The 22,611-nt window shown below is 37.6% G+C and overlaps 1 protein-coding gene across 3 annotated transcripts in view; it reads right to left on the bottom strand.

The window, feature by feature from the left end:
* ANK3 (ankyrin 3) overlaps nt 1-22,611 on the bottom strand; it is a 372,120-nt gene that overhangs the window by 56,457 nt on the left and 293,052 nt on the right. For 2 of the 3 annotated variants that reach the window (XM_040242315.1, XM_040242314.1), the window contains exons 7-13: nt 9,431-9,642; nt 7,617-7,824; nt 6,490-6,586; nt 5,644-5,872; nt 4,781-4,906; nt 3,911-4,033; nt 2,294-2,375 (exon numbers count right to left, since the gene is read on the bottom strand). In XM_040242315.1, the coding sequence (XP_040098249.1) occupies nt 2,294-2,375; nt 3,911-4,033; nt 4,781-4,906; nt 5,644-5,872; nt 6,490-6,586; nt 7,617-7,824; nt 9,431-9,642 (1,077 nt within the window). Of the gene's footprint in view, nt 1-2,293; nt 2,376-3,439; nt 3,467-3,910; nt 4,034-4,780; nt 4,907-5,643; nt 5,873-6,489; nt 6,587-7,616; nt 7,825-9,430; nt 9,643-22,611 lie in introns of all 3 variants that reach the window. The other variant, XM_040242313.1, reaches the window with a different exon arrangement.

Raw genomic sequence — 22,611 nt, 5'->3', positions numbered from 1 at the left:
CAATTCAGAGATGTGGGCTCAGTTCAATGTCTCAAGGAAGGACTTATTTTTATAACTACCAGAAACTGGCAGAGCATCTCTGTTTTACCACTTCAGTCTGGCTCCACTAAGCAGAGAAGTCTTCTGAACCACATCTATGGTTTTATGCTTTGCACAAAGCAGCCAAGTTACTGATTAGTTACATACTTTATGCTTTCATGATACATATTTTGTGATACCCGTTATAACAAAGGCCTTCTCTGGTGGCTCAGATGGTAAAGAATCCACCTGTAATGTGGGAGACCTGGGTTTGATCCCTGGGTTGGTAAGATCCCCTAGAGAAGGAAATGGCTACCCACTCCAGTATTCTGGCCTGGAGAATTCCATGGACAGAGGAGCCTGGCAGAGGGTCCAAAGAGTTGGACACAACTGAGCGACTTTCACTCTTCACTTATAACAAAGGGAATTCTGGATGTCAAGCACCGAATTACACCAGAATCTTTTTATTTTTTTAGAGGTTGGATGGGTTGGGTAGGTGGAAAGGATAGGGAACTATGGGAAAAATTGCATTCACTTTCTCTTCTGACACCAATTTAGGAGTCATAACATTCCCCTAGTTTTTCTTTTAGTCCTTTCTTACTCCTTCCCATTCTTCTGTCTACCATTATGCTCCCTCTCATAAAACAGAGAAGAGAACCCTCTTCCTTCTATCAAAAGTCAAGGAAGACAAACTACATATACCTTCATGAAGCTAACTGAAAAGTAGCAACCGTTTCAGGGGTGGGAAAAATTCAATTGACGTTAGCACATGCACCTGACCTTACAACTCATATATTCCCCAAACACACACCTTAGGGCACAAAAATCAGACAGGAGCTAGCTTGTCCAGAGGTAGCTGACCTCAAGTAGCTGGAGCCTGTCCAGCGCTTAAGGATGTGGCCTGGGAGTCCCAAACAGCCACGCCATGAAAGCCCTAGCTTTGAGGCAAAGTAGTATCTCAAGGAAAACGTCTATCCAGGAAATTTATACACACATCTAGTTAAACACACACACCTTCCCTGCTTTATAACATAATGAGAGTTAATTTCAGCCCTTATGGTTTTGGAAAGATTTAGACAGTTATTCTAGAGGAAAAAAGAGATCTGGAAGAACATTCATGCATGTGGTTGGGTTTCCTTTCTCTTATGCTCCCTGTTTTGTGTCTGAATGTAAGAGCTCTCCAGGGGATAGATTCCAGAAGATTATGCTAAGACCACCTGAATGAAGTAGGGGAGTAGTTTCCTGCTGTATATTTAATATGTTATGTTGGCCCACAGAAGCAAGAATTCAGGAAAGATGGGAAAAAACAGTTGTGGTTTTTACTGGTAAATGTCCAATCCTCCTTGAATTCAAGTAACTGTGAGTAATGGGAAACAGCCACAAATGATTCACTAATTTAAAAATAATGTTTGCATAAATCCTCCTCTGATGGTTAAAGTGGCACCATGCCACATCAGTCAAACATACTCTTAGTTCCTGTTGGTGGAGAGGGTTATCTTGAGGGCTGTGATCACCAGAGGTGATAACCATAAGGAGGAGGGAAAGAGAAGGGAGGGAAGACAAAGGGAGAAAATGAATGAATATGACTGGATGAATCTATGCCTTGATACTTGCAAGCTAGTTAACAGTGAACCAAAACATTTACTGAGAGAAGAAAAGGGTTTAACTGGTCTAGTAAAGCCCAACCTTAGAGTTGATATTTAATAAAGGGCAGAGGGAGGGAGGGAGGGAATGGGAGGAATTAGAAATCAGTAAACAAATACTACCTCCGGAAGGTAGGAAAATCTAATTCCTGCCAACTGGGAAAAAAAGAATCAGGACTAAGCTAGAATGACCTACCTATATTAAGACAAATGAAATAATGACCAGAGTTACTTTATCATCTTTTATACTATCTGACATGTATGAAAATGTTTTCTCTTTTTAGCATGGATTTAAACCAATCTTGGTATAGTATTATCTCCTAACATAGTTAGCAGCCAAAGTGAAATCAGGGTTTTCAAAGTCAAGTGATAGATGTTTCTAATTCTTAAAAAAAAAAAAAAAAGCTAATGGCTTAAAAAACCTTTTAAAGCTATGATCTGGGGGTGTCTGTACCTTGTATCTCCAACTATGTACAAAATATTACTTAGTTCTCATGATAAAATTTTCCTGTAGGCAGTTTTCTTTTGCCATTGAGTTTTCTTTCACATGACTCCAAAATTCTGTTTGTATAGAAAAAATGTCTCTTCTTATAAAAATCCACGTAGATTAGTAAATGTGTTAGGAAACTCACTCATTCCAGGCTCAGTCAAGTAGCTGTAGCGCTTACGTAAAGCTAACGATGCAAAACTCTGTCGTCTATCCGCTTTCTCGGTCTGGAAAAGAAAAAGAAGAGAACGATTATGTTCCAGTTCCTTGTGACATTTTCATCATTTTGAAACATTTTGTAGAATGGCATGTCGATATCTTGTTTATCCTTATTTTTCTCTTAACAGATTTTCTTAGGGAAATATTAGTTCCCCACTGTGATTCTATTAGCCCCATCCCAATATCTCAACCAAATAACTATCACTTAGCAAAATATAAGAGCACCAACACAGCAGACTACAGGGAACTACAAATAAAAGACGAGCGTTACAGAGACTTCTGATGCTGAGCAATAAATTCTCCCAAATTTGTTCATATTGAAAGCACATACATCACGATGTACACTCACTCTTTGTGAGTACATTCAAGGAAAAAGGCACACAAAGTTTATCATTCCAATTACTGCTATTGTTTCTGTATGATCATAGGCATAAAACATAGATGAGGAGATTACAAACAGGTTAATGGCTTTATTGAAGTAATGTTACTGAATCTTAAAGCTGCTGATTCTATTTAATATTACTGAGCTGTGAGTTTTAAAAATCCAATGATCTTATAACTTGGAGAAATATTAGGAGATAACTTATGAAACTTAATTGAACAATTATACTCTTAAAAATGGCTAAGATAGATGTCTTTTAATAGAATATCAATATTTATCAATAGCCATTGAACACATATTTTATAGCATATAAAACACATAAAATGTCATATATTATCACCATCTTTGATTTAAAACTTATACAGTAGATACTAGGTGAAAATACACACAAATGTATATTTATACATGCCAGTCTATCACATTTAAAAATGCTAAACTAAAAGACTTCAGTTTCTCTTTTTAAGTCATTAGCCGGATTTTAATTTTATTAAATGTACTGAAGTACTCTTCTGTATATGTGGAAGAATAAATTATTCTTTAAGAAAAAAATATGTATCCTTTACCTCATTTAAGCTAAGATCTGCAAAAATATAATACGTTTCCCACACTTCAGCCCTCTGTACCTCCTTTTATACAGATTCTGTTTCTAGTCTATCTCTGATAGAGTAAAAGCAGAAGTGTTCATATTACCTCATCATCTTGATCTGACTCTGTCTCCTTTTGGTCCCAAGATGCATTGCAGAGACAAGGAATATTATAATGGACAGCAGGGAAAAGAATATCAGGATATGAAAAGGACTGAATAGGGAGCACAAAATGCAAGCTGCTTTAGAAAGCAAAGTAAACCAAAAGAAGTCAATGAAAAATATCAAGAGCTACACATCCATGGCAAATTAATGTGTGACATTATTTGAGAGCAAAAAAAAAAAAAAAAATTTGTGAACTACCAGCAGAAGCAGAAGCAATAAACAGAGGACTCCATTATACAAACCATAAGAATTTGACACCACAGTCACAAGACTTAGTCAATCTACACAAAGAGACTAATAAAACTTGAGTTTCAAGAGCTTTAATCATGTTACAAAGCATTCCTTAATTGCACACCAAGAGCCTACTTCTTCAAGACCAGGGGAAAAAAGTTAAACCAGTATTAAAAGATACCTTTTTATGTGCTGGCAGAGTGATGTTTAAGTTGCAAACAGCTGTTTGAGGCAGTCCTTTTGTTGTCTTTGGTTCTTTCAGAAAAGACAGACGGCCACAGGGCTCTTGGCTGGTGTCTCTAATCTAGAAGAATTAAGGTAGTTGACAGTTATATAAAGAGACTTTCCTGAGGATTCCTGTTTGTGTAAGAGTTAAGCATGTTTGTTTTATGGGACCCTCTGAGAGGCAGGAAAAGTAAAGGAAAAAGGTGATAACAATCTCATGTCAGCCAACGTAGTCACATTTAAACTTGGCAAGATTTAGAATGCCCAATCAATAGTCTAAACACAGGAATGTTCTATCGGCTTGTCTCATCCTGACAATCCAATAGTCTGAGTTGTATTCATTTTCTTCCTGTCCAATATTTTCTTTTCAAAGCCTCAGTTTTAACAATAACAGAAGCAAATAATAATAAAACAATTGCCCTATATCTTTTGGTTCTCTGAGAAGGAAGACAGTCTCTCCAGAATGTCCTGGGCTTGACCAGAAATAAAGATGAAACGCATACTCAACCTGGATTTCATCCATTATTTGATTACTGAGCATTCCAGATGCGTGTTATTGCTCTAGACTGCTTGGGCTTATAAACATTTGTCTAAATATAAATGATCACTTAACTGTTTAAAAGGCAGAAACTCTTTTTATTAATTCTAAAGTTTTTCCTGGCTCAGAAGTACACTGACACAGAACTAAGACAAAAATATGATCTCATTCCTATGAATTAAAGTTTGGAGGGATATTTTAAACAGAATAAATCATTATAATCTTTTTTAATCTTTAAGGGTATTTAAAAAAAAAAAATCCACAGGATCTCTCTTGAAGGTGATTTACCTTGATGGAAAATGGCAGTCTATTTTCTTTGAAAGCATAAAAATTAAAAACAAGTTGCTGTCCTCCTTTGGTAAGTGGGGCCAGGTTTCCATAACAGTCAACATAAATAGGTTTTCCTTCAAGAACCTTTTAGAGTAAAAGAAATACATAATTTAATGTTCATGTAAATTGAGAGAGTTCGGAGATTTTAAGTCAATATAACATTAAGATTGATATGTTTCTATGTCACATTTATCTTCTGATTGGGCAGTTACATCTATTTACCACAAAAATAATTATTGGTTCACAGTAACTGTGACTGGAAACTGTAACATGGACATGTAAGTGAATTATAGATTTATTCTCCCAATTTTAAACATATTTGAGAATGTGCCTGATATCAATCACTTATCCATAGAGTCTGAAAGTTGTTTTGAACTCTTGGATACTTATCTGATTACTGGTTTGAAAAGTGGAAAATCATGGTGATGTGTATAGACAGTGACTATGATAATAACTCAGGTAGCCACAGGAAAATTGTGATCATGACCTAGATTCCTTGGTGGTGCATTTTAACCAACTAAAATAGTCTGAAAGATACTTAAGATTATTTAAGAGTCCTTGGTGGTGCATTTTAACCAACTAAAATAGTGTCAAAGATACTTAAAATTATTTAAGAGTCCTTGGTGGTGCATTTTAACCAACTAAAGTAGTCTCAAAGATACTTAAAATTATTCAAGAGTGAATCTGTATCAAAATTTTAAAACGAAAACTAAAATTAACAACGAACTTGAAATTTATAGTACATGCTATATTATGACCTCAAAATGGAAAACTCCGTATCTCGAGAATGTAATAGAATGAACTTGCTGAAAACAAGGTACCTCAATGTCTTTGCTTCTTGCAACTTCCTCAAAATTCTCTTGCTGCTCTAAAGTTTTATCCACTTTATCATCTGTCATGCAGAAACATCGCAGAGAGGATTCTACAGGATCATTCATTTTGGCAAAAACAACAAACTTGGCCATATATGGAACACATATTAATTCTCTGTACAGCTGTGTGGCTAACCCTACAGTTTCTAAAACTTGATGGCAGTCTGCAAGCCAAAATCTGAGGAAGACAAAAACAAAACAGTAACAAAAGTATAAAAATGAGATTTCAAAGCCAAATCTTAAAAAAATTTACCATTTAAAAAAAGTAGAGTATATAAAGGAACTAAACCAAAACATTACTTGTTCATTTAAACAAATAGCAAAGATGTTTACTTGTGTTTATCAAAGAAACCCTACATTTATTATTTGTTATGATTTTGCTAAGAAAATGCTAAGGAATTTTTTCCTCTATTTTCCTTTCCATAAAACTCTCCTTCCCATCTTATACATACCCTTAATAAACCTTCCTTTCTACTCCTGTTTAAGAATTTATTACTTCACCTTGGAAGGAATAAGAATTTTATGGTAGAAAATGGGAAAGAAAGGAAATCTTATTAGTTTTTATGAATTGCTAAGAATTTCTACTGGAAGAAGCAAGTTTACCATCTTACAGCTTCCTGTGAGGACTGGATAAGATGACATCCAAGTGAATTTAAAATTTCTGGAGTTAGGCCCAACTTTACCATCAACATTTTAAAGAATAATCATACTGGTATTAAGCACAACATTTTTTTGCTTTCCAAAAGATAATAAAAAACAATTCCTAATGCTTTTTGAAAGCCTTTATTTCCATACCTGGCTGAAACATTGGTTGTAAAAGAGACACAATCCTTTATAAATGTCAAAGGAGTAGTTCCTGTGATGTCTTCCCACTGAGCAGGCGATGTGCCCCCTGAGAGAACAACAGCAGATATATTGACTTTATTATAGATATGCTCCTTGTAAAATTTTTATCATCATCCTGTTCTTTCTGTATAGCCAGTAACTTGTAAAACTCAAACACTTTCAATTAATGACATGCACTAAAGGTAGTTTTCCTCTTTACTTTCCTTTTACCACCTTATAGTGATCTCCTAGTAAGATAATATTAGATTAGAAAAAAATTACTTTTCTGCTTGTCTAGCTACTAATGAATGGCTTAAACTTGGGGCACACAACTTCATTTTAAGCCACAATCTACAAGTGCAAAGATTTGTTGCTTCAGGTAGACAATATGATTTTTTTAAATACAACAATGGCAAGAACTATCAGAAAGTTAAGAGGAAGTCCATTTTATCCTGCCTGAATCATTTAATTTTCCAGGCTAAAAAGGGAACCAGTCATTAAAATTATTCTTTAGAAAAAAAAACAAGTGAGAAAACCTATCTTAACCTTGGACTTTAAGTTAAACATCGTGTTAGGTTAATCAGATGATGCATTAGCTCTGGATTCTGGGAGCTTATCACAAAAGATGCCTGTCACCTAAACCCTGCATGTTTAGTCTCTTGGATCACACTTGTGAACAGAGTAGGTAAAAAGATTCATGAATTCCCTGGGCTCTTCCCTACTCTTGGTCCTTTGTGGGAGCCTCTGTTTCCCCCAGAGCCCATCCAATTTCCTATAGCTTACAGGGTGTTTCTAGGTCAGTAACCTAAGTCACAGAGAGACTACTAGCTGCTCCAGTAAATTCAGTAATACCTCAATCACCTTTAAAAAGCTCAATTATTAACACTAAACTTAAAAGCAGGAAAAGTGGTATCACTGAATTTGAACAGTCATGCTATCAGCATCTTCAAGAAATAATTACATGGATAATAGAGATGAGGTGATGGACAAGTAAAACGTATTTGTTTTTTTTGATGTTTAAAGGTTTTCTGTCTTTGTACAGAATCATTGCAAGTGCTATGGCAAAAACAGCAAGAACAGCAACAACTTAACCAAACCTGTAATGCTACAGAGAAGGCGCAGATTGGGTGTGGTATCTCCCTTGTACCCATTGGAGACGCCTTCTCCCGAGGCTGGGGGCACCGGAATGGTCATTGTGATAGGCTTATGGAATTTCCTTCTTCTTGGTTCCACAGTGACAATTGGGCTAAATGTTGCTTTGTTTCCAAGGATCTTTTTCACAATTTCATCTGGAACAGGCTGGGCCTAGAGACGAGAGAGAGGACCTTAAATGAAGTTGGACATTTTTCTCTTATCAGAAAGTCGACTTTTTAGTTGAGGAGGAAAAGACCAAAAACAACAACCAAAAAATGTCTTACTTCTGCTGTTAACATTCTTGTGTATGCCTGGTGATGGCCATATATAGGCATTTCTGGTAGTTGTATTTCTAAGAGCCAAATTGCTGTTTGAGGTACACGTATGACCACCATTACAACGGAACTGCCACACCATTTTCCAAAATGCTGGTTGCAGGACCACTTCTAATTCTCACCAGCAAGTGTGAGTGTTCCAGTTGTTCTGCATATTTGCTGACACTTGGTATTGTCCATCTTTTTTTAATGTTAGATGTTTTACTGAGTGAAGTTTAGCATATTTTAATATGTTTATTGGTATTTGGGAATGGAAGAGACTATAACCCCCCAGAACTTTTGTTATTTTAAAGAAAATTTATTAAAAATTTACAGGGCAAAAAAAAAAAACCTCTCTCTTATTCCTCCTTTCTGTTTCAGGAAACAATGAATCAAATATAACACTGTTAGCAGGAACTAACAGCTTGAGTACGTCCCCAACAGAACACAGGCCTGGGCTTGCATGACAGAGAGAGGGGAATCGGATCTCAGAGCAGAGAAACCTCTCGGTCTATCTGAAGGACAACAGACATTGAGTCGAGTATATTTTATATCTACGCAGGGCATTTAGTAAAATACTACAAAGGCAACTTATACTCATGTAAAAATGGACGTTTCCAGAGTTAAGTAACAAAAAGGCATACGAGATTGCAATGGACCTCAATTCTAGTCTAATAAGCCTAATTCTTCTTCTTTTTTTTTTTGTTTCTTTGCTATTTGGTAAAATATTCAATATGGGGGGACAGTTGAAGGGAACTTCATACTACTGAAATATAAGGTAGTCTCTTTAGGTCCAAATGTTTACTGAACTCTCAGTCAAATTATTAATTACTATATTAAGTAACAAAACAAAGTTATTTCAGGTTATTTTCCTTATTCAGTAGGAAAAAAAAAAAAAAAAGTTCTGGCTAGGTTCTAACAGAAATGAATAAACTCAAGAAAGACCATTCTTGCCAAGAGTTTCAGCCAGCTTTCCAAACCAAAACAGGTTCCAACTGGTTGGATAAAACCCAGCATTTATGATTTGCTTGAACTAAAATTTGAAAGCTTGCAAGTTTCACTATTGCTGATTTTTGTGATGTGGCATATCATAAACCAAATGAAATATGGTTTGTTTCTTTAATGGTATATGTGCTCTTTGGTGCTTTGTTGCTCCACATTACTGAGACCAGTAATCTATGATTAAAAAAAAGATCTTTCATCTTTTTTTCTATCATACAAACAAAAAAAGATGTTTCAAGTGATACATCTAAACAGAAAAACCCTAAAATATGTACCTATTTTGATAAGCCTCTTAGCTAACTTTGTACTTTTTATTTAAAATAGATTGATGATTTCCCCAATGGCCCAATGCTTCAGTTAGCAATATATCATTAGGATGAGTCATGACAGCAGTTTTCAGAGCAGAACATGCTCACATGCTCTCTCTGTATACCAAGGAGAAAACTTTTTGTGAACATTACCTGGAGGCCTACTCGAATTCTTTTGGTTAAAGCACCCTCTGGGAAAGAAGCTTGGACAAGCGGCACAGTGGTGCTGCTCAGAATTCCACCTTCAGGACCAATCTGATTACTTTCTTGCTTAATCCGTGAAACCACTGCAAAATACTGGGGGAAATCCTTAGTGATAATCCTGCAGATGCGCTTTTTCCCTAACTCCTCCAGGCTGTCAAGTTCTGAAAAGAAAAAAATGAATGAAAAAGCCATGAGAATAAGCCTATCTACACAATACCTTGAGACAAACTGATGTGTAATTCTGAGAGGTAAAATTATTTAGATTCAGTAGTCAAAACAGAGCTTTATGACATAGAGAAAACTATAGTGACCTTAAAATAATACTAAGCTTTGCAAAAATGTTTATAAAGCTATTCATATGCAGTATTTGTAGAAAAATATTTCTACTAAAGAGGAATAAACATTTTCAAAAACTGGCCTTTTGCCACAAATGGACAAATTTCTGCTCTTCAACAAGAGATATGTTAATTCTGTAATTATTTATAATAATGCCCTCAACTGCCCAAAGAATGAGTCATAAATTAGAAGGGCCTCACAAGAAAGTAAGTAGCTCACTATGTGTGAAAGACTCTGGAACTTTATTTGAAAATCTCTTAAAAATATTTTAAAATATTTGTTTTGATGTGGACTATTTTTCAAGTCTTTATTGAATTCATTACAATATTCCTTCTGTTTTAGGTTTTGTTCTTTTGGCTGCAAGCATGTGGGATCTTAGCTGCCTGACCAGGGGCTGAACCCACATGTCCTTCACTGGAAGGTGGATTCTTAATCACTGGAATGCCAGGGACATCCCTAAAATATTTTTAAATTACTCAAATTATCTGTATCATCACCACTATCTGTCTACTCATCAATGGCTTTCATCCATCAAGCTCAATTTACCTACAAGTGGATACATCTTCCCTTCTGTCCACCTGCAAACCTACTTCTTGCCCTGTAGTCCTAACTCTGGAAGATGGTTTGTTTTACACCTTGCCCAGTCCTCCAGTCTGCTAGCTTTGACTGACTTTCCTTTGTACTTCATATCCAAAGATCAAAGTCCAGTTGGTTCTCTTTTGGAAATGGTGTATTCTCCTGTCATCCCTTTGGTTCAGACCCTGTTTCAACCAGCTCTCTGACTCTTCATGATCACATGGACTGTAGCCCACCAGGTTCCTCTGTCCATGGAATTTTCCAGGCAAGAATACTGGAGTGGGTTGCCATTTTCTACTTAGATTTTCCCAACCCAGGGATTGAACTCCCGTCTCTTGCATCTCCTGCAATGGCAGGTGGATTCTTTATCACTTGGTGCCACCTGGGAAACCCACATTACTGATACCACCCCTTAACCATCTCCCTGTCTTCGCCTCCCCTTACTCCAGTCCACTTCCTACAGTGAAGCCAAATGGATTTCTTTCAAAAGCCCAACTTTATGCAGAATTCTGAGAGGTTTAATGAAAATAAATGATTTTAAACAACAAACAAAATAATATTTGAGACTAAGAAGAGTAGAAAAGCATTTTAGAAAAGATTTGTAAGGGGAAATTTATAAAATTTGCAAACTTATAAATATCACAATAAAAGAGTTATATAAAGAAACATTGTTAAATATGTATAAGAAATATATAAGAATAGACACGTAGGTCAGGGAGACAAAATAGAATCAAGAAATAGATTTACCTTCATATATGTGTACCCATACACACATATATACATTTATAGTATATATGCAAGTTTCCATATATATCTACTTTTATATATCTATTATGTATTTAGTATATTTAAATCAAAGTCATACATTTAAACTTTAATTCAGTCAGGAAAAGATGGTTTATTTAAAAGATGATATTGATATAACTGAAAATCTATTTGGAAGAACAAAGCTAAAGCTCCATCACTATATCTTACCATATATTAATAAAAATTCCCTTTGGACAAGAGACTTAATTACTTAAAAATTAAAATATCACCAAAAAAAATCAAGAGCATCTTTTAGCCTTGGATAGGAGAAACTTTCATATTCAAAACTGGACACTCATACTTATGGCTGATTCATTTTCTGAATCATATTCATTGATATATGACAGAAACCAATAAAATATTGTAAAGCAGTTATCCTCCAATTAAAAATAAAGTTTAAAAAATGGACACTTAGAGGCCTAAAAGGCAGTTTTATAAAATTTAAATAACATTTATTTCCTAAAAAAAAATTATTTTAATTGGGATAGAGTTGCTTTACTCTATGTTAGTTTTTGCTTTAGTTAGTTTTTAACTTTATGTTAGTTTTTGCTGCACAGCAAAGTGAATCAGCTATATTATACATATACCTCCTCCCTCATGGACCTTCTTCCCATCCCAGTCATCTAGGTCACAACAGAGCACTGAGCTAAGCTCCTTGTAAAAGGCAGTTTGACTATATACAAACGTAAAGCTTTCTATGGCAAAAATAGTAAATGAATGACAAAAGGTAGGCTGGGAAAGGTAATAGCCACACATAACAAATGAAGAACTAATATGCTCAATACTAATGGCAGCTACAAGTTGTTGACAAGATGACAGAGAAAGCAGCACAAACTGGCAAAATGTTATAAACAGAAGATTCACAGAAAACGGCCAATAAACATATTAAAATATTCAATCTTCGTAATTTACCTGGAAATACCAATTCAAACACAGTTCAACCTCTTGCTACACCCACCTCCAGGTAAGATTAAAAACCAATAATATCAAGAGAAAATTGGGGGAAAACAGATGCTTTCAGTCATTGCTGGTGGGTGTGAATAGCAATAATCTTTTGATAGTGTAAATGGGCATCTTCTATTCAAAATGAAACTGCATCTATCCCTTGACCCAGCAATCCCATTTTCTGACATTCTCTTATAAAGGGGAAATGAAAGTGAAGTCGCTCAGTCGTGTCCGACTCTTTGCAACTTCACGGACTGTAGCCTACTAAGCTCCTCCATCCATGGGATTTTCAGGATATTCCAGGCAAGAATACTGGAGTGGGTTGCCATTTCCTTCTCCAGGAGATCTTCCCAACCCAGGGATTGAACCCAGGTCTCCTGCATTGTAGGCAGACGCTTTACCGTCTGAGCCATCAGGGAAGACATTCTCTTATAAGCACAGGCAAAGCAGCATTGCTTGAATGACTAAAGCTTGAAAGAGCCTGTGTGCCCATCAGTAACAGCACTGGTTTGATAAATCAGTTCATCCACACTCTCACTCCCACAGCAAGTGGCTGGAGGATTCAGATCCATCCATTTACCAAGGATTTATTGAGAACATGCTGTGTGCTGGCACTGGTCTAGTCACCAGGGGTACAGCAGAGAGCAAACTAAAGTTATGGCCACAGGCAGATTACAATCTAATGGGTGAAGGATCAGGAAACACCTCTCTGAGGAGGTGACGTTAGAGGTGAGCTGTGAGGGAAGGAGGGAGCCAGACAGGTAGTGATTGACATATGTGTAAAGTGAGGAAAGAAAAAAGATGCTAAGCAATATGCATGGTATGATCCTTTTTAGAGGAAAAGCATAATCTATGCTGGTATTCTTTTATAAGAGAAATTTGCAGAAGAAACCTTCTATGCTGTTAGCACTGGGAAGTGGAGTTGGAGGTGAAGTGAGGAGAGGATGGGGAATAAGAGTGTTACTTTTGGGTTTACATGCTGGGGTGGTTTTAATTGCTACAAAATAAAGGGGAGATCCCTACACCTCGGGCAAGGGATTGGTTTTGTTTTGTTGTTTGCTACTCATAGAAACCTCCTTTCGTTTCCCCTGATACCTACAGTACATGCCTACCATCGCTCCACTGTCAACGCATCCGCCTCCTCTTATTAGACACAGGGCTGAGATCATGGCATACTCTACACAGAAATGTGTAGAAAGGTAAAACAGACGGTTACGTAATTGGATCAGTGGCATATTCTCATTTTACAGATTAACCACTACCAAGTTAACTGTTAACTAGGAGAGAAATAGGGTCAACCCAGATCAAAGATGGAACTGGAATCTTGGTCCAACATTTGTTTTTTTAACCATCTCCTTCCCGTCTGCTCTATCAAAACCTAAATACTGAGTCTCTAGTGAAGAAAAAGAAAACAAAAGTAAATAATAATAATAATTTTAAAAGGCTACTATAGAAAAAAACAGGAAGGAATCAAAGAGTTTGTTCAGGAAAATATTCCGGGCAAGTTTTCACCTATTCAGCACTTGACAGAGAATAAAGTTTCCATTCAGAGCAGATATATTTCCTTTCCTATGATCTGGCTTATTTTAAAAAGTCTGAATTCCCAGAATTCATAATGTCTGCTCCAACTGAGAAAGTTCTTATAGTTTGTTTCAATTGCTGTGCAACTCATCACCATCGGCTAAGTAGATTCTTTATTTCCTTCTGTCTCAAAGCTATGATTATGTCCTCCTTTAGAAATGGCTCAGGATCCCACATAGTGCAAGCAATTTACATGGACTCTGCCATGAAATTACACCCTTCAAACAAGACAGATGTCCTAAACTGAAATGTAACAAGTGTGTATCCTGTGAGTATTAAGCTTACTCCAATCAGTCTGGACCCACTGGAAGGAGCAAGGCATCTTTCTGGGGACTTATGATAATGTGTACTTCTTAGCTGCTTGTGCTTGTGAGTGTTGTGGGTGTCTGCATGTACATTTGTAAGGAGTTAGAGGAGCTTGGACAGCACGGAGATCAAACTAGTCAATTCTAAAGGAAATCAACCCTGAATACTCATCGGAAGCACTGATGTTGAAGCTGAAGCTCCAACACTTCGGCCACCGGATGTGAAGAGTCGACTCATTGGAAAACACCCTGATGCTGGGAAAGACTGAAGGCAAAAGGAGAAGAGAGAGGGCAGCAGAGGATGAGATGGTTGCATAGCATCACCGATTCAATGGACAGGATCTTGGACAAACTCAGGGACATAGTGAGGGACAGGGAAGCCTGGCATGCTGCGGTCCACAGGTTGCAAAGAGTTGGACACGATTTAGTGACTGAAAAAACAACAACAAGGTAGAAACAGATGTTTTGCCCCTGGAAACAAATGCAGTGGATTTAGGAAGAACTGCCACTTTGTGTAATGGAGGTCACTGTATCACACTTAGGCCACATTACCTTGCGTGAAGCACTAAGGCAGCTCCAAATAGGTGAGGTGTACCCATCAGATGCAGCAAATGAGTGGTAAATGGAGAAGCTGCATGCTCCATTTCTGACATCTTTTAGGATTTGCCAGTGACTCAGGGACCCTCTGTGTTGTACTCAATCTCTTTTAAAGCTGTTAGCAATTCCTCTGTCATCTAGCTCCCAGAGCAGTGTGCCCCCAAACTGGCCACATCAGAAGTAACACAGTGTTATGTGTTCATAGCAGAGACTCCTAGGCTTCTGTAATGGAGATTCTGAGTTGGGAGCCCAGGGATGGACCCTGAAACTTCCCTCCTCAACTCAGGTGACTTTATGACTTGACATAGTTGAGAAGCAAAGTCTTAGTAGACTCTTACCCTGTATCTGTCTTTAAGTATCCAGACCCCAAATTATTAAAAACATAACAACAGGATCCCATGAAAAACAAGGACATTTCAATATGAGAAGAGGTACTTATGGGGGAACAATAAATATCTATTAATTTTAAATGATTTTTAAAAGGATGTACTAAACCACTCCATAGCTATAGAATTAAAGGAGACAAGGGCATAAAAAATATTAAGAGCTTCTTACTTTTCAGGATGATTCTAATGCCTGCACAATGAAAGGACCCTGGAATCCCTCTCTTTTAATCCGTTACAAGTTTTTTTTTTTTTCCCCTGTCTCCTACATACACCGACATCAAAGGGAAAAGAGAGGTGAATTCTGAAATAGGTTTGGCCAGGAGGAAGGTTAAAATTTACACTTACTGCATGTCTACCTTGTGGCAGGTCAATTACTATTTTGCCCACATAGCATTTTGGTGAAGTAAGTGTCTGAAGTTCAGATAGGTTAAGTGACTTGCCCACATTAACTTAGCTGGTCTGCTAGAGCTAAGACCCAGGTGGGAGAAGGGACAAAACCAACCACTATTTAACACAGTGTCTTTGCAGGCTAGCGGGCACATGGGTTGCTGCTGCTGCTGCTGTTTAGTTACTAAGTCATGCCCTACTCTTTGCAGCCCATGGACTGTAGCCCACCAGGCTCCTCTGTCCAAGGGATTTCCCAGGCAAGAATACTGGAGTGACAGTGGGTTGCCATTTCATTCTCCAGGGCCTCTTCTGGACCTAGGAACCAAACATCCATCTCCTGCTTGCCAGGCAGATTCTTTAAAGCTGAACCAGTGGTTAGTGGTTGATAAACAGATAAGTAGTGGATAGATAATGAGTAGTGAATAGATAATGATAAATGGATGAGCAGTGGACATCAGGGCTTTCCTGATAGCTCAGTTGGTAAAGAATCTGCCTGCAATGCAGGAGACCCCAGTTCAATTCCTGGGTTGGGAAGATCCCCTGGAGAAGGGATAGGCTACCCACTCCAGTATTCTTGGGCTTCCCTGTGGCTCAGCTGGTAAAGAATCTGCCTGCAATGCGAGAAACCTGAGTTTGATACCTGGGTTGGGAAGCTTCCCTGGAGAAGGGAAAGGCTACCCACTCTAGTATTCTGGTCTGGAGAATTCCATGGACTGTATAGTTCATGGGATCACAAAGAATCAGACACAACTGAGAGACTTTCACTTAGTGGATAGATATGCAAAGACCCTGATCCAAAAGATGACATGACTTCTTATTCGCTCACTCCAGAAGCAGAAAGCTCTGATGACAGTGGAATAGGAAATGGAAGCTAATGTTCTACAGCATTCTTGCCTTGCTGATGAATGATAAATTTCTTAAGTACTTTGTAACTCATTTAGTTTCCTTCTTGGTAAAAGGTGTGACAGTATTTTCTGTAAATGAGATTTTGCAACAGAGCAAGAAGGATCATAAAATGCTTTGCAAATATGAATGCTTATGAACGTCATAATACAATGAATCATAAATAACAGAACTGAAATCACATTCCCATGAAATAAGTTTTTCTTAAAGCATTTAAACTACCACCTTGATCAGTCTGGCCTCACTCTTACATGCATGTCACAAATGTCTTGATAACTTGGTTAAATGAGTCCATGATTCTCTTTCCTGTATGGAATCTGTTTTCTAAAGGCTGTTTGTGATCTGCAGGTTTGACAGTGAATAGTCTACAGAAGAAATACAAGCTAAAGGTTTCACAAAGGATGATTTCTGTTCCTGGGGTTTCATTTCTGGTCATGTGAATGTTCTCTTAGCTTGCTCTTCTAAGAATGGAGTATTTAATAATGATTGGTGGGAAAAAATGGAGTCTTAGAATATCAGAATTCAAAAAGGCAGGCTAGCTCATATGGGTCTGTGGAAAGTTTTTGTAGACAGGTATCTTAGGTTCAAATCCAGTTCTCAAACCAGTGAGCTTGGACTTTGGACAGATTCCTGAACTCTGAGCCCTACATTACTTGTTTATAAGATCAGGATAAGAAATTTTCCTCTGCAATAGATATGACAAATAAATGATACAAAAACCACCAGCATAGTTCTGTTGACATAACTTAGGTTACATATTCTTTCCAAGGTCACACAACCTTGGAGATAGAGGAGAGCCATAGAGCCTGCCTGTGGCAGATCAAAGTTTGGATTTCTTTTAAAGAAAGATAACACTATTTCTGTTTTGCATCTCTACAAGTGTATAAATCAGAACTGCTATCATTTTAATTTCATTCAGTTTTTAAGGGAAAATTTCCCAATAACAGAAAATTAAGTAGCAGATAAATTGGGGGAAATGAGGGAAATAAAAGATAAACTTATACTGTTTAACTCTGGCTATAAAATTTGGTGGCTCAGACAGTAAAGAATCTGCCTGCAATTCAGGAGACCCAGGTTCAATCCCTGGGTTAGGAAGATCCCGTGGAGAAGGGAATGACTACCCACTCCAGTATTCTTGCCTGCAGAATTCCATGGGTAGAAGACCCCAGGCAGGCGATTGTCCATGGAGTCACAGAGTCAGACATGACTGAGCAACTAATATTTTTTTTCATAGAATATGGGGAGCAATAACACACTTGTAATATACTCACTGAAATATTTCAGAAAATTATAGACATTCATTTCTTGGAACTAAAGTTCAGCTCCATCTGAACATGCAACTTTTGGAACTAGCCCTCCGTGAGGTTATAGGAAGAAACCCTCAAATTATAAACTTGACCCTTCTTCCTCAAAGAAAACATAGTAGGAACTTTTTCAATTTTTATTTTGGAAAAATTAGATTCATGGGAAGTTGCAAAGACTGTACAGAAAGGTCCCATAATTTTAGTAATTTAACTCATTGAATTCTGGCATCTGCTATTCATCTGTCTGGATCAGCATTATTTTACACCAAGGTAGAGACCTTTGTTATTCAGATTTGCACAAGTAATTGAGGGCTAATGATGCAGAATGTCTGGAAACAATGACATATCTGTTTGTTTTCCCCTCCAGGTTTAGCAATCCCTGTAATTTCTAATGACCCTATATCTTGAAGTTAATTTTTAGAAAACTAATTTCTAATCATTACACGCCCTTTTCCTGCCTCCCAGACCTCCTCTCCTCATTTGTGGCATCTGTTTGTTTAGAAGTTGCTCTCTCTCTTAGATATGGGTCACTAAATTACTGAGGAAATGTGTCACCAAGAGTGGCAGCACGTGCCTGGATAAAAGTCATTCATTTTTTCATTCAGTCAACAAATTATGATGAAGAGACAACACTGCTAAGAGCTGTTACGTACATGGGGCATAATGACTGTCACCAGGCAGAGCCATTCTCTGCGCACATGAACTTTATAGAGTCCACCATGAAGAGAGCAAAGTTCAAAGCCTGCTTACAGAAGAAGACAGGCCAGGTGCCGTAGACTATTTACCAGTGGGTCTAACTTGGACTGGGCTTTAGGGAATGTTTTCTGGAGGAAGAGAAGTGAGGGAGGGCATGTTTGGCCACGCTGGAATAATCAGTCATTCTAAGGTTTTCTGCTGTGACTGCAGAAGCCTCATATTCTTTGCATCTGCTTCGCCATGTTACTTTCTAGAAAAATATTCTTCCACGTTAGATTACTTTTCTATATAAAAGGCTTTTTAAGCAATTAGCCCCCTTACATAACTTTCCTCAACCCTTCTTTTAACCACTGGTACTATATCCAGACAAGAAACAATGAATATAATCCTATCTTCAAAATCAGGATCAGATATAATGTCTTAAAGCTAAACACCAATCAGTAACTCAGCATGTGTCACAAACATGGAAGTGTACTGTGCTCCGAGGGGCCTAGACCTGCGGTGTCCGCAAGTCCGCCTCATTCACTCCAACACTGAAGGTGAGGCGGGATATGGCCCAGTCTCCCACACTCCTTCAGTGTCCCTGGAGGGCGCTGAGGCCCCCTGCCTGACATCTGTGACAGGATGTCTGATGTCGTTTTTGGACCCAATAATGGTTCATTAAGACATGGAATTGCTAGCAAGTCCACTACACAGACGTGTATAAAGCTTGGCATTCGTACTGCTCATCTGCTTTGGTCCTGTATTTATTCCCTGACTGGCAGGGGTGATGGAACTGCTCTGGTCCAGTTATGTACATGGTGGGCATCATTCCATTGATTTAAAGTAACTTTTATATGGCAGTGGACTGAGAGTAAATTAGTATTGTGTTATGCTTCACTTTCACTTTTCACTTTCATCTATTGGAGAAGGAAATGGCAACCCACTCCAGTATTCTTGCCTGGAGAATCCCAGGGACAGCGGAGCCTGATGGGCTGACATCTGTGGGGTCGCACAGAGTCGGACACGACTGAAGTGACTTAGCAGCAGCATGGTTCAATTAATAGTTTTTTAGCATGCTTTTTCTTTCTTTTTTCTTTTTTTAACACTCTAACCACAGTCTATTTTTTTTTTTTCCCCTTTACACTCCAACCACAGTCCTGACTTGGTTAAGTTCAGTTTTTACTTTTTCCTCCACAATTTTTCAAAATCGGGAATAGATTTCTCCAACAGGTGGTGCTGTGTGCAACATAAAGCTACGTAGTCCACTTTTCAGTGCTCAGCTGATTCTGTGATCTAACTTGACAATTTAAGATCACTGTTCGGTCTCATGGTTGATAAAGTAAAAATTAGTTCAATTGAAAAGAACCAAAGTAGCAATTTTTAACTGAAAAGCATGTTTCTAAAATATGATTGATATAGTGAGACAATAAATTACAGACACTTTATTTTCTGTTAAACTACATAATTAGTATAAATTTTCCTTTCCTACTTCAATTTATAGTAAAACAATATATGTAATTATTTAATCTAAAATGTATTACCATAAAATTTTACTTGCTCTCATCTGAACGTTAAGCAGTGTTAACAAGTGAGGAAATATTTTCCTAGTGCTGTAATACTGTTTGGAGAGCTTCAGCAACATTTTGTTCCAATACAGTGACTGGGATTTTAAAATAATAGCAAAATTCACATATCTTCAAAGCATGCTTTTGATACTCAGGTAGTAATGATTTTGATTTTAAAATCTAATAGATTTTAGACCTAATATATATAAAGCAAAATCTACTACTGTCCATGGTAGTGCTGTCTAAAAAAATATAATGCATGCCGTATATATAATTTTAAAAAATTAATAGCTACACTAAAAAATAAAAGACGAATAGGTGAAATTCGGAGAAGGCGATGGCACCCCACTCCAGTACTCTTGCCTGGAAAATCCCACGGACAGAGGAGCCTGGTAGGCTGCAGTCCATGGGGTTTTGAAGAGTCGGACACGACTGAGCGACTTCCCTTTCACTTTTCACTTTCATGCATTGCAGAAGGAAATGGCAACCCACTCCAGTGTTCTTGCCTGGAGAATCCCAGGGATGGGGGAGCCTGGTGGGCTGCCATCTATGGGGTCACACAGAGTTGGACACGACTGAAGTAACTTAGCAGCAGCAGCCGGTGAAATTATTTTTAATAGTATGTTTTCTTTATTTCAGTATATCCCAAATGTTACTATTTCAATATTTAATTAAGGTAGAAATTATAAATGAGATATATGTTGGGGGGGTACTAAATCTTCAAATCTCTGGTATATTTTATATTTACATTTGCAGCACATCTCAGTTTGTATTAGCCCTATTTCAAGTGCTCTCTGGCCACATGTAGCTAGTGGCTACTGTATTGGTCAGTCCAGGACTGAGCATTTCTCAAACTCTTCAATTCTTAACACCTCTAAGGAGGAAGGATTCTTTTACTAATAAATATTACTCCCAGGTCCAGTATAACCACAAACTATACAACATCCCTTTGGGGTCTGACTTTGGAGGCATTTATTCTATTTATTTTATTGAACTTTAGTTGATTTATAATGTGTTAGTCTCTGCTGTACATCAAAGTGATTCAGACATATATATTGTTTTTCATATTCTTTTCCATTATAGTCTTTTAGAGGATATTGAGTATAGTTCCCTGTACTATATAGTAGGACCTTGTTGTTTACCTATTCTATATATATAGTAGCTTGTATCTACTAATCCCAAACTCCTAGTCCAACCCTCTCCCCATATCCCCTCTCACCGGAAGCACAATTTTAAACATGGTGAATTGAACTTTGTTGGTTTAATTCAAGTAAGGTTTTAATTAAACTTTCAAGGTAGATTCAGTTTGCTGCACTTGAAAGATGATGCTTTTGCAGGAGCAGAATGAGTACTTTTGTTTTGTGGTACCTTTTTCTCTCCCGAGAAAACACCAGTGAACAAGTGCTAGAACAAGATTTATGTCTGCTGCCAAACAGAAAAGTGGCTCCTGCTACGTGATACCTTAGTGGCAACAGCAGGTTCTTCACACCCAGACCAACTGTCCTCTGTGTCATTCTAGCCTCTTGTTTCAGTAGAACTTTGCTAACACACCTGCTTCACTAGCATAATCACTGTCGCCTTTGTCCCTGAGCTTGCTAGTGCCACAAATAACTCGTCTCCATCTTATTCTGCAGTGACCGTCTTTCTTGAACACACATCATGTCTTTTGGAATCATACAAGAATTAAGAGGGTACCTTGATTCATAATGGAAAACTTAAATAGCAAATGACATTTCTGTCTCCTTTTCTTGCATACAAAGCACCTTTATAGGCATCCTCTAGCCACTGGGCTGGAAAAGGTCAGTTTTCATTCCAATCCCAAAGAAGGGCAATGCCAAAGAACGTTCAAACTACCATACAATGGCACTCATTTCACATTAAGGTTATGCTCAAAATTCTTCAAGCTAGGCTTCAGCAGTATGTGAACTGAGAACTTTCAGATGTAAAAGCTGGGTTTAGAATAGGCAGAGGAACCAGAGATCAATTGCCAACATTTGTTAGATCATAGAGAAAGCAAGGGAATTCCAGAAAAACATCTACTTCTGCTTCACTGACTATGCTAAAGTCTTAAACTTTGACTTTGTAGATCACAACAAACTTTGGGAAATTCTTAAAGAAATGGGAATACCAGACCACCTTAGCTGCCTCCTGAGAAACCTGTGTGCAGATCAAGAAGCAACAGTTAGAACTGGACATGGAACAACTGACTCTTTCAAAGTTGGGAAAGGAGTACAACTAGGCTGTATATTGTCACCCTGCTTATTTAACTTCTATGCAGAGTATATCATGTGAAATACCAGGCTGGATTAATCACAAGCTGGAATCAAGACTGCTGAGAGAAATATCGACAGCCTCAGATATGCAGATGATACCATTCTAATGGCAGAAAATGAAGAGGAACTGAAGAGCCTCTTGATGATGGTGAAAGAGGAGAGTGAAAAAACTCCTTTGAAATTCAACATTAAAAAAAACAAACTAAGATCATGGCATCTGGTCCCATCACTTTATGGCAAATAGAAGGGGAAAAAGCGGAAGCAGTGACAAGTTTTTTTTTTTTCCTCCTTGGGTTTTAAAATCACTGCAGATGGTGACTGTAGTCATGAAATTAAAAGACACCTGCTCCTTGGAAGGAAAGCTATGACAAATGTAAACAGTGTATTAGGAAGCAGAGATGTCACTTTGCTGACAAAGGTCCATAGAGTCAAAGCTATGATTTTTCCAGTGGTCACATATGGATGTGAGAGTTGGACCATAAAGAAG

This window comes from Oryx dammah, unplaced genomic scaffold, assembly GCF_014754425.2.
Source record: "Oryx dammah isolate SB20612 unplaced genomic scaffold, SCBI_Odam_1.1 HiC_scaffold_6, whole genome shotgun sequence".
Lineage (NCBI taxonomy): Eukaryota > Metazoa > Chordata > Mammalia > Artiodactyla > Bovidae > Oryx > Oryx dammah.
This window is presented reverse-complemented; position numbering and strand designations above follow the sequence as displayed.